Source organism: Sphaerodactylus townsendi, linkage group LG02, assembly GCF_021028975.2.
Source record: "Sphaerodactylus townsendi isolate TG3544 linkage group LG02, MPM_Stown_v2.3, whole genome shotgun sequence".
Classification (NCBI taxonomy): domain Eukaryota; kingdom Metazoa; phylum Chordata; class Lepidosauria; order Squamata; family Sphaerodactylidae; genus Sphaerodactylus; species Sphaerodactylus townsendi.
The window spans coordinates 167,003,863-167,016,775 of record NC_059426.1 but is presented as its reverse complement, the minus strand read 5'-3'; the positions used below and the strand labels follow the sequence as shown (position 1 = coordinate 167,016,775).

Here is a 12,913-nt window from a genome sequence, read left to right as displayed (position 1 = left end):
GAAGGGAAATTAACCAGTGGTTGTATAATGGAACTCATTTCCAGCAAGGCCTGCTGTTCACTGTGCTTCTGTCATAGAATCATAGAGTTGGAAGAGACGGAAGGGCCATCAAGTCAAATCCCCCTGCCATGCAGGAACACACAATCAAAGCACTCCTGACAGATGGCCATCCAGCCTCTCTTTAAAAACCTCCAAAGAAGGAGACTCCACCACACTCAGAGGGAGTGCATCCCACTGTCGGACAGCCCTTACTGTCAGGAAATTTTTCGTGATGTTTAGGTGGAATCCCATTTCCTTCACCTTGAACCCATGACTCCTGGTCCTAGTCTCTGTCAATAAACCGATTTCTGTACTCAAGAGTCTGGTTATGGCAGGAAATCAACAGATCCTGAGAAGTTCCTTCTGCGCCTGCTCTTACCTTGGTTTGAATGGGGGCCTTACAGTGGCTGATGCTGAACTTGTCAACATCAGAATCGCCAGCTTCTTCTTCCACGCTGTTTTTCTCCAAAACATCTTCTTGGCCTTGTGGAAGGACCTAGCAAACAGAAGTAGTCATAGAAAGCACTGTCAAATAGTCCAATGGACATCAGAAACATGTACATGTTGAGAGCCAGAGTGGTGTAGTAATTAAGAGCAGGTGGATTCTAATCTGGAGAATCAGGTTTGATTCCCCGCTCTGCACTTGAACTGTGGAGGCTTCTCTGGTGAACCAGATTAGCTTGTGCCCTCCAACACATGCCAGCTGGGTGACTTTGGGCTGGTCACAGTTCTTCGGCGCTCTCTCAGCCCCACTGACCTCACAGGGTGGTTGTTGTGAGGGGGGAAGGCAAAGGAGATTGTAAGCCCCTCTCCTTGTAGGAGAGAAAGGGGGGATATAAATCCAAACTCTTCTTTTCCTCTCTTCCTCTGCACAGCATGCTACCCCTTGTTTCCCATGAATATAAGACAGTGTCTTATATTAACTTTTGCTCCCGAAGATGCGCTATGTCTTATTTTCAGGGGATGTCTTATTTTTCTGTGTTCTGTTTGCCGGGCATGCTTCCAAACAAAAACTTTGCTATGTCTTACTTTCGGGGGATGTCTTATATTTTGTACTTCAGCAAAACCTCTACTATGTCTTATTTTTGGGGGATGTCTTATATTCGGGGAAACAGGGTATTAAACCATGTTGAACCTATTCAACAACTACATTTGGGCACTGGGAATTGGAGCATCCTCAGGTTCTCAGCCAGGTGAAGTCAGACGCAGGGCAAACGAAGGGGGCTGCTGCCAAGAACGACAGCTGCACATTTAACTCCCTCATCTTTCATAAGGGCTGAGAAGACAAAATATCCTGCGGATACCACATCCTCCCAGCATGCCCAGTTCCTACTGACGGTCACCAGTGGTGTGGAGCTGGAGGGAGGGGGGAATATGCACCTGCTTGCTGAATGGCAGCAGGCTTTCTAGCACACTTGGATCCTGATAGGGTTGCCACGTACTGCCTGGCAACTGGCAGGGGAGAAGGAGGTGAGCACTTCCCACCAGGACTAAAATAAAGCCTAGGGCAGTGATGGTGAACCTTTTTGAGACCGAGTGCCCAAATTGCAACCCAAACCCCACTTATTTATCGCAAAGGGCCAATCCAGCAATTTAACCTGAATGCTGAGGTTTTGGTTTAGAAAAAACCGGTTGGCTCCCCCTTCCTCTGCCCCACCCACTCGAGCAGGAGCCAGCCTCTAGCAGAAAGGTGTCAAATTCACGGCCCTCCAGATGTTCATGGACTACAATTCCCATCAGCCCTTGCCAGTATAACCAATGTTCATGTTGGGAGGGACTGATGGGAATTGTAGTTCATGAATATCTGGAGGGCCGCAGGTTTGACACCCCTGCTCTAGCAAGTCCCTTGCACACTGCTCTGTGCCTCTCTAGCATTTCTGCCTCTTCTGCGCCCCCACCCTCGGGCAGCAGCCACCCAGAGCACAGGCACCAGGCCCGCCAGCCGAGTCCCCCCTGCTCACTGAGGTGCACGCATGTCGTGCTCAGTGGCCCAGGCCAGCCTAAATATGTGTGTGTGGGGTGGGTGGGTGATTTTCCGTCTCCCCACATGATGAACTCTGTGTGCGTGTGACCACAGAGAGGGCTCCGAGTGCCACCTCTGGCACCCGTGCCATAGATTCGCCATCACTGGCCTAGGGGAACCATGACTAAAACATAAGAGTTTTTGCCCAAATATCAGAGGATCTCCCTCAGTGTGGTGTAGTGTTTAAGAGCAGGGGGATTCTAATCTGGAGAACTGGGTTTGATTCCCCACTCCTCCACCTGAGTGGCAGAGGGTTATCTGGTGAACCAGATGTGTTTCCGCACTCCTACATTCTTGCTGGGTGACCTTGGGCTAGTGAGTCACAGTTCTCTCTGAACCCTCTCAGCCCCACCTTTGTCAGAAGGTGTCTGTTGTGGGGAGTGGAAGGGAAAGGAGCTTGTCAGCCACCTTGAGCCTCCTTACAGGAGAGAAAGATGGGGTATAAATCCAAACTCTTCTTCTTCTCACTGTCAGCAATGTGATCATGTCAGCCTCAGAAGGAATGTTATTGCACTGGTGACATTGAGGCCTAGGCGTCATTTGAAGCCTGGCAAGGCCCCCACCAGCCAGCTGGATGGTGCTGGGGGCAGGGTGCCCCAAACAGGGAATTGCCCACTCTGGCGGGGGAGCTGACAACCCTAGGTCCAGAAGACCAACTCACTCTTTCAGACTAACAGAACATCGGGAACTTTTGAGGGAATCAGTCTCCGTACAGGACATGCAACGGCTGCTTTTTCTAATTTTTTTCGAGAGTGTTGCTCCCATGACAACACGTTCCTAACCCTTGGGAACAACCCTTCACTGCCAGGTTGCAGTCGCTGGATGTCTAGAGTGCTCTGTGGTCTTCATGAGCATCTTGGGTCAACCGGACAGCGGATTGACAGCTGACCCCGCTCTGCCCCACAGCATTTTGTGTGTTCTTAACTTATGAAGCCAAATGTTATTGCACAGGTGAACGCAAAAGGCAATCATGAAACAGTCCAAGAGCAAAAACAACAACAACAACAACAACCTTGCTCCCCTTACCGGCAGCATACACCCACTGTCGTTTGGAAGATCTCCTCCCCCGCAATAAAAAAACAAATAGGCATCAGGCCCTATCTTGCTTAGCTTCCAAGATCTCACTAGCTTGGGCTATCAAGGTCAGAGTGTTATGCTAACAGTGTGTGAAAAATCCCATGAAGTCACAGCAGACTTATGGTGTGCGCGCACACACCCTTGAGTTTTCAAGGCAAGGAGACTTAACAGAGGTGGTTTCCCATTGCCTTCCTCTCTGCGTAGCGACCCTGGACTTCCTTGGTCCACCTCACAAGATGTCTACTTGTGGGGAGAGGAAGGAAAAGGAGCTTGTGTAAGCCACCTTGAGTCTTCTTACAGGAAAGAAAGGTGGGATATAAATCCAAACTACTACTACTACTACTACTACTACTCCTTCTCCTTCTCCTTCTTAGTGGTTCCCCCATCCCAATTGGCCATGCTGGCAGGGGCTGATGGGATTTGTAGTCCATGAACATCTGGAGAGCCACAGGTTGCAGACTCCTGCCCCATCCCAATACTAACCAGAGCCAATCCTGCTTCATTTCTGAGGTCTGATGAGATCAGGCTAGGCTGGCCCATTGAGGACAGGGTGTAAAGCTAATACCAGAATTGGAAAGAAAAGAAAATATCTGGCATGGTCTATGGCAGTGGTTCTCAACCTGGGGGTCGGGACCGCTTTGGGGGTCGAACGACCCTTTCACAGGGGTTGCCTGAGACACTCTGCATCAGTGTTCTCCATCTGTAAAATGGATGAATGTTAGGGTTGGGGGTCACCACAACATGAGGAACTGCATTAAAGGGTCGCGGCATTAGGAAGGTTGAGAACCACTGATCTATGGTCTCAGCATGAGAATAAGCTTAGCCTCCAGCCCATTCATTTATTATGATGTCATCCCATTCGTCTTCTTTGGCGCACACACTCCCTTCCCTCCCCACCCCCATTCACACAAACATGGGCACATTTTATCTTCCCCTCTTAAGTAGATTTCCCTGAGAAAGAATGAGGAGCCCAAAGCTACCCAGAGAGATTTCTGACTCAGTTGGAGCTTGAATGTGGGCCTCTTTGGCCCTACTCACACCACTATACCACACTTGCTCGCTGACAAATTAAAAACTATATGTCATCCTGGCCTAAACAGAGACTTGAGTCTCCTTACAATCTCTTGAACTCCACTGGGCCTACTTTTTAAACATGTTAGCTGTTAGAATGTCTTATTAGATATTGGTAACCTTGTTCATAGTGTCTAGCTTGAGGGACGCAATAGCACTACTCTATTCCGCACTGGTTAGACCTCACTTGGAATACTGTGTCCAGTTCTGGGCACCACAATTGAAGAAGGATATTGACAAGCTGGAAAGGTCCAGAAGAGGGCAACCAAAATGGTAAAAGGTCTGGAATCCATGCCCTATGAGGAGAGACTTAGGGAGCTGGGGATGTTTAGTTTAGATATCTGAAGGGATGTCATGTTGGTGAGGGAGCAAGCTTGTTTTCTGCAGCTCCAGAGACTAGGACCAGGAGTGATGGGTTCAAGGTTCAGGAAAAGAGATTCCACCTAAACATCAGGAAGAACTTCCTGACAGAAAGGGCTGTCTGACAGTGGAATGCACTACCTCAGAGAGTGGTGGAGTCTGGAGGCTTCTAAGCAGAGGCTGGATGGCCAACTGTTAGGAGTGCTTTGACTGTGTGTTCCTGCATGGCAGGCAGTTGGACTGGATGGCCCTTCTGGCCTCTTCCAACTCTATGATTCTCCCTGGCAGACTCCATCAGCTTGACTATCGTTTTTTGACTGCTTCACACCAGTCCCCGGAGTTGACTTCCATCCCCTTGCTTATCTGTAACTGCTAATCTTGTCCTATTCACACAGGCAGAGAATTTACACTTGAAAGGCCCACACCCAGCCTCTGTCTCACACCCTCCCCTCCCAATCTTCTATTTAAACACAATTCCCACTCTTCAGTCCACTTATTTGAGCAAGTGAGCTGTGACTCAAGAGAAGCTCATCTTGAAATACGAAGATGAAGAAGAGTTTGAATTCATACCCCCACCTTCCTCTCCTGTAAGGAGACTCAAGGCGGCTGGCAAACTCATTTCCTTTTGGTTGGCTGTGGTGGGTTTTCCGGGCTGTGGCCTGGTGGATCTTGTTCCTAATGTTCTGCCTGCATCTGTGGCTGGAATCTTCAGAGGGAAGTCTGCTATCACCTATGTGTCCAGTGAGAGGGAAATGTTTTAGTGGGGTATAAATTGTCAGGTCCCCAGGTGGGGAACCAATCAGTAAGTGTTTGGGTGGAACTTGCTATGCAAAGGTGTGGTTGATTACAGTATAGTATTGCAGGTGGGGTTTTTCAGTCCAGGGAGTGATTCACATTTGCATCCCCTGCAGCAGCAGCAGTATTGGTGAATGCAAATCCTGTGTCTGGGTGGAGTCCATTGTCCATGAACTTAGCATGCCCTTGGCCTTTGCTTCTGGTGTTTTTAAGGACTGGCAGCCAAGCTTGGTTTCCTTTTCCTCTCCCCACAACAGACACCTCGTGAGGCAGGTGGGGCTGAGAGAGTTCTGAGAGAACTGTGACCGGCCCAAGGTCACCCAGCAGGAACGTAGGAGCAGGGAAACAAATCTGGTTCACCAGATAAAAAAGTCCTCTGCTCAGGTGGAGGCGCGGCGATTCAAACTCAGTTATCCAGAATAGAATCAACTGCTCTTAACCGATACACCACATTGGGATTGCTCATCCTTAAGGTACAATTAGATTTTTGAAATTTCTCGGACAAATGGCACGAGACCAGCTGCCACCGAAAGGGATTTATTTTTCCTCACTTTAGCAAGAATGCTGCCTAGCGTTTTTCTCTCAGCGATGCTTCACAGAACCTCTTGAACACAGCGACGGATGCCTCAGACCTCCCCCTTGAAGCCCTCCACTGCACCATGACTAGTAAGGCAAAAAGGCACAGATTTTATGCTGCCCTTTACGCAAGCATTTATCGTTCAGACTTGCCAGCAGCCACCAGGGGATTCTTCTCCTTTGTATAAGTGAATGTGTGCAAAGGGTGGGCTGAGAAGCCCCCAAGGCCTGCTGGTTTGCTTGCCTATTGGGCTCAGGTGAGAGAAAGGGCAGATCTACAGTGGAACAGGAAACCAGAAGCCCAAAGAAGCATCCCAAGGGAGAAGAAGAAGAGTTGGATTTATATCCCCCTTTCTCTCCTGTAAGGTTACGAACTCCTTTCCCTTCCCCCCTCACAGCAAACACCCTTTGAGGTGGGTGAGGCGGAGAGAGCTCCGAAGAACTGTGACTAGCCCAAGGTCACCCAGCTGGCGTGTGTGGGAGTGCACAGGCGAATCAGAATTCCCCAGATAAGCCTCCACAGCTCAAGCGGGCAGAGCAGGGAATCAAACCCGGTTCCTCCAGATTAGAGTACACCTGGTCTTAACCACTACGCCACTGCTGCTTCTGAAGAGGGCTGCAGAAAGCAGTGTGCACACATGAAGGAGAATTTGCTGCTGAGGGTTGCCAGCTCCACAACTGATCTCCAGACTTCAGAGATCAGTTCACCTGCAGGAAGAAATGGATGCTTCAGAGGGTGGACTCTACGGCATTTTACCCCACTGGGGTCCATGTCCTCCCCAGGCTCCATCTCCAAATCTCCAGGAGTTTCCCAACCTGGACCTGGCAACCCTAGCCTCCATCCAGTTGCCAGGGAGAACGTGGCAACCCTCGCTGAGTCCCCATCGAGTCACACCCATGGGGGATTTCCAGGCAAAAGTCAAACAGAGGCGAGCTGCCACTGCTCTCTTCTCTGCAGCAACCCTGGACTTCCCTGGTGGTCTCCCATCCAAGTAGTAACCGTGACCAACCTTGCTTAGCTCCAAGCTTTGATGAGCTCAGGCTATGCTGGGCTATTTGAGCTCCGGTAGGCATGCATGGGGGGAGGGGGATGCAAAAAGAGGAGCGAGCCAAGAGAAATCTAAGAGTTCTGTTAACTTGATTCTCTATATACAATACACCTTAGACATAGAGATATTGCAGCCTTCCAACTTCCCTGGCATCTTAGACTGAAAACTAAACTGAACAGGGGGACTACTGGGTAATGAAAGGAAGACTGCCTCAAGGCGGGGGATTTCTTAAAGGGACAGGGTCTAACTAAAGTTCCCTCCCTTAGAACACTATACAAAAGGAACTAAAACCATTATAACTATAGGGACAACTGAGACTTAATAAGAAAATAATAAGAGCTTCTCTGGGGGCATGACAGGTCGTTTGTTACCTGTAATGTTCAGAATTTTGTTTTTAAATCTGGTTCTGTGTCAGCCCAGCTATTGTTAGCATCTCAAAAGGAGACGCAGTAAATACCCGTCTTCCCAAACACCTCCAAGCAAAGCCTAAAGCACCCTAAGGTCGATGAGAGGCTTTTTCAAGAGTTTCTCCTAGTTTGAGTCATAGGACGATCTGAGAGACTGACAAGTGGATACTCCAACCACGGTTTAAGAGGACTTGAAACAGCTCTCAACTAGATTTGGACCCTGTTCGGATTTAGAAAATCAATGCAAATACTCTTGTCCAACTGGGAACCCTTGTGTGTCACTTCCAGTAGTCAGTTCATCCAGAGGTGTAGCTACAAGGGGGCTGGGGGATGAGTGTCACACTGGCCTTGGGCCGCCCCCCCCCCCCCGCAAAAAAAATTGTTTGTTTTTGGTATTTTTAGTGTTTTCAGTTTTTGGCCTGCAGGGGGCACAGTTTTTAGGCTAGCAGCACCAAAATTTCAGGGAGTTTTCGGGGGACTCTCCTGATGATACCACCCAAGTTAGGTGAGGTTTGGTTCAGGGGCTCCGAAGTTATGGATTCCCAAAGGGGGTGCCCCCAATCCCCCATTGTTTCCAATGGGACCTAGTAGGAGATGGGGACTACACCTTTGAGAGTCCATAACTTTGGGGCCCCTGAACCAAACTTCACCAAACCTGGCTGGTATCATCAGGATAGTCTCCTAAAGATACCCTGAAATTTCTATGCTGCTAGCCTAAAAACTGCAGGCCACAAACTGAAAAAACTCTAAAAAATACAAAAAACACAAACAAACATGGGGGGCAGCAAAACTCAGATTTTTGCACCGGGCTCCATTTCCCCTAGCTACGCCTCTGATCCCATCGCTACACAGTCAAGGTCTGAAACCGCCTGGAAGTCAGCTACAGACACATTCAAATAATTATCTGGCATTTCCAATTAAATCTGACGATATGATTTATAGCAGTGAGAGCCAGCGTGGTGTAGTGGTTAACAGCAGGTGGATTCTAATCTGGAGAACCAACAATCCAAAACTCTTCTTCTCTTCTCTCTTCACTGGCTCAGGAACCATTTGTGGCTCTTTGACATACTATTTGTGGCTCGTGGCCGTTGTGGGTTTTGCGGGCTGTGTGGCCGTGGTCTGGTAATTTTACTCCTAATGTTTTGTGCACATCTATGGTTGGCATCTTCAGAGACACACTGCCACAGAGAAAACCACACATCTCTTCATGACATGCTTCTAAAGGTGCCAGCGAAGTGTGATGAGCAAAACCTACCAGACTATGGCCACACAGCCCAGAAAATCCACAACAGCCAGTCGAGTCCATCTGTGAAAGCCTTCAAACAATATATAGTTGCGACTAATCAGGAAGCAGCTCCTCACGACACCCATCTATGGCATCTTCCACACATGCAGAATAATGCACTTTCAATCCACTTTCCACCTGTGCACAGCTTGCGCATAAACAAACTGTATTGCATTTTAAACATAGAAACAGTTCTGCCTTGGGTTCATAGTACCGATGAAATGACTCTGATTTCTTAAGCATTAACCCACATTTCTGAAACACAGGCCCCTTCCGCACATGCAGAATAATGCACTTTGAATCCACTTTCAATGCACTTTAAAGCTGGATTTTACTGTGCGGAATAGCAAAATCCACTTGCAATCGCACACTCACAGCTTCAACTCTGGCATGTATTTTGATGGGAGACCTCCAAGGAATACCAGGGGCACAACACAGAGGCAGGCAACGGCAAACCAGCTCTGAACATCTCTTACCTTGAAAACTGTACGAGGCTACCATAAGTCACCTGTGATTTGATGGCACAACCCCCACCCACAAAAAATCCTGGACCTTTGTATGCGTTAAGGTTACAAAAAGATACTATAATGCCACAGAGAAATAATCTTTTTTGAAAAATTACCTTTTGATGAACATCGATTCCAAGGACAGCTAAAAGGTTTTCCTGGCAACGAGATTCATTCCAAGGACATCTCAAACCAGAAGAGTTCCTGGCGCGAGTAAGGATTTTCCACAAGTTCCCAGAGCCCGTGCTTTAAAAGAAACACAGGAAACGTTAACCCAAGATCGCAAAAATGCAAGCACTGACACGGTAAGCTAAAAAAGGGTTAATCAACCTCATTCCCCAGTGTACTCTGGGAACTGTAGTTATGTGAAGGAAGATAAAGTTCCCCTATAAAGGATTCTTAGCACTCTCGCTACAAGTTCTTGAATTCTTTGAAGGGAGTAATGGTAACTTATACATTTAAAAATGTATGTATTGTGCCTTTCCAAGGGAGGGATGCACAGCTATACTCCTGGGTTTTGCTGCTCTCTGACATCTGCAATTGTCCATTAGAGAACTCTATATTTCGAGTCTGAAAAACTCTTACGTACCTACCTGCATACTGGAGTTAATTTTTTTTTTGATCTGACCTACAGAGAAGTCCCTGGACACAGAAGTGCCTCTTCCTCAATTTCTGCTTTACGGGGTAAGAACATCTTTCCCCCGAGAGTAATTATTACCCCTAGCTAGTTTATGACCTATTTATTGGGATGTATAGCCCGCTTGAGGGCTCAGTTTGGATCGCTGACATCTTTGGAATGCTTCTCATGTGCCTGTTTGTCACTCGTCGGCTCCAGCATCGAGTGGGAACTTACATGATTAAGCACCTCTGATGGAACTTTAAACTTTGCCTTCCAAAGTTCAGGCCCTTACACACATTCATCATCATCAGAAGAGGAGTTTGGATTTATACTCCACCTTTCTCTGCTGTAAGGAGACTCAAGGTGGCTGAAAAACTCCTTTCCCTTCCTCTGCTTACAACAGGCACTTGCAGTTTAGCAAGCATTCGATCACATCAAGTGATGCTCCCGCAGATGTTCCTGAGAGCCAGCGTGGTGTAGTGGTTAAGAGTAGGTGGATTCTAATCTGGAGAACCGGGTTTGATTCCCCAACTCCTCCACCTGAGTGGCGGAGGCTTATCTGGTGAACCAGATGTGTTTCCGCACTCCTACATTCCTGCTGCGTGACCTTGGGTTGGCCACAGTTCGTCGGACCTCTCTCAGCCCCACCTACCTCACAAGGTGTCTGTTGTGGGGAGAGGAAGGGAAAAGAGCTTGTAAGCCACCTTGAGTCTCCTTACAGGAGAGAAAGGTGGGGTATAAATCCAAACTCTTCTTCTTCAATACCTATTTCATGGGCATAAGACCTCAAATAAACCTCTTGTGCTCCTCCCATTTCAGAGATGGAGGACTGAAACATAGTGGAAGTGACTTCCTGAAGGACAATCTCTCACTCGGATTGAATCTGAACCCAGATGCCTTAGTTACACCTGCCCAACGTTCAATCCACCTGCCACGTATGAGCCAGTTGTCTGTTCAGGATGCAGAACAATGCATTATAATGCAAGCATCCCGACCTCTTCTGCACAAAAAGCACCAACTCAATTGCACATTGCAGCCAAAACTCCTCTATGATGCCTGCAGAAACACTGTAGTGCAAGAAGCTATTTTTGTTCTACCTGATTGACTGCAGAAGAACATCTCTGTCCCCCAAGACAAGAAATTCGGAAAAGACATTTGCTTCTTTGCCAACAAGGAAGGGTGAAAAGAACAGCTTTGGGGCAAACCAAAAGGACTCTGTCATCTTTTATCATTATTACCAGGATCTGACTGAGGGTGACACTTGGGACTTAGAAGTTAGCAGCCCAAAGGAACTGCATGTGGGTATGACAAACCCATGAACATGACGATCCTCCCAACTCAGACCAACTCCTCCAGAATACAATGACCTCTCAGTGGCCTGTGTGAACCGAATCTTCCTTTCCACCCCCTTTCTATTTCCCCAGGCCCCCTTTTAACACGTTCAGCCGCTCGCAATGTTTCAAGTCTCCCAGATGAGCATTCTTAGTCTTCATCAGACTGGTGGAGAGGTGAGCTTTTTATATTGACTTACTTAGGATTTATATCCTGCCCCATCCCCGAAGGGCTCTGGGTGAGTTACTACACAATTCAGACATTCCGCAATTTGAAAACATAAGCCCACATCTAAAACTAACATTTTAAAACAATCTAGAACAATTTAAAATAGTGCTACGATGATAGTAAAATAGCTTATCCTTCCCGCTGTCCCTCCAGCAGCAGAGGCGTAGTGGTTAAGAGCAGGTGCGCTCTAATCTGGAGGAACCGGGTTTGATTCCCCGCTCTGCCACTTGAGCTGTGGAGGCTTATCTGGGGAACTAAATTAGCCTGTGCACTCCCCCGCACACCAGCTGGGTGACCTTGGACTAGTCACAGTTCTTTGGAGCTCTCTCTGTCCCACCCACCTCACAGGGTGTTTGTTGAGGGGAGGGAGGGAAAGGAGATTGTAAGTCCACATGCAACAATAGCTTTAGGCTGGAAAGAAAAGAAAAAAATGGACAATCCAGAAATGGTTGAAATACATCTGGGAACAAGTGACACTGGACATTTTCGAAATAATAACAAAGAATAAACTGTGGCAAGATGAACAGAGTGAAATCTTGAAGATATGGACCATATACGCAGACTGGATGAAAGAAGCTGGAGTCAATGAGGAGAAATGGGAGAAGAGATTACAAAGAATGAACTTACTGCTGTTTGTTTGATAAAACTATGAAAAAAATATAGGGGGAGGGGAAAAATGGGGGAAAATGTATTGTTTGAAAACGTATGAAGAACAGCATTAATATATAATGTAATATTCAAATGATACAATAAAATTTTATAAAATAAAAAAGGAGATTGTAAGTCCCTGTGAGTCTCCTTACAGGAGAGAAAGGGGGGTATAAATCCAAACTCTTCTTCTTCTCCTTTCTTCCTTCCATCCTTCTACCGAGGTCTGAAAAGATGTTATGAGTTCAGACAATCCGGCTGGCTAGTTGGAAAAGGCCTGCTGGAACAACCATGTCTTGCAGACCCTGCAGAATTATGTTAATTGCTAGAGTCCATGGAAGATGCAGAGATTCCCACCCTCAACAGCAGACAGCTCTCCCCGTTTTACTGCCCATCTGATAAGCACTTCATCGCTGAGCTCAAAAGGTTGTGAGGAACCAACAGGGGACTTGTGCGAAAGTTCTGGGGAAGAGGATAGAGACACTTCTCTCTTCTCATAAAATCTTAAGAACATAAGAACAAGCCAGCTGGATCAGACCAGAGTCCATCTAGTCCAGCTCTCTGCTACTCGCAGTGGCCCACCAGGTGCCTTTGGGAGCTCACATGCAGGATGTGAAAGCAATGGCCTTCTGCAGCTGCTGCTCCCGAGCACCTGGTCTGCTAAGGCATTTGCAATCTCAGATCACGGAGGATCAAGATTGGTAGCCATAGATCCACTTCTCCTCCATAAATCTGTCCAAGCCCCTTTTAAAGCTATCCAGGTTAGTGGCCATCACCACCTCCTGTGGCAGCAGATTCCAATCACACGTTGTGTGAAGAAGTGTCTCCTTTTATTAGTCCTAATTCTTCCCCCCAGCATTTTCAATGAATGCCCCCTGGTTCTAGTATTGTGAGAAAG

The 12,913-nt window shown here is 47.5% G+C and overlaps 2 protein-coding genes across 2 annotated transcripts in view; one reads left to right on the top strand and one right to left on the bottom strand.

The window, feature by feature from the left end:
- The window catches only part of LOC125426857 (SERTA domain-containing protein 2-like), a 751,974-nt gene that overhangs the window by 38,041 nt on the left and 701,020 nt on the right, over positions 1-12,913 (top strand). The window lies entirely within an intron of this gene.
- The window catches only part of CLBA1 (clathrin binding box of aftiphilin containing 1), a 38,005-nt gene that overhangs the window by 9,051 nt on the left and 16,041 nt on the right, over positions 1-12,913 (bottom strand). The window contains exons 4-5 of the mRNA XM_048484649.1: positions 9,305-9,434; positions 419-535 (exon numbers count right to left, since the gene is read on the bottom strand). Of these exons, the coding sequence (XP_048340606.1) occupies positions 419-535; positions 9,305-9,434 (247 nt within the window). The remainder of the gene's footprint in view (positions 1-418; positions 536-9,304; positions 9,435-12,913) is intronic.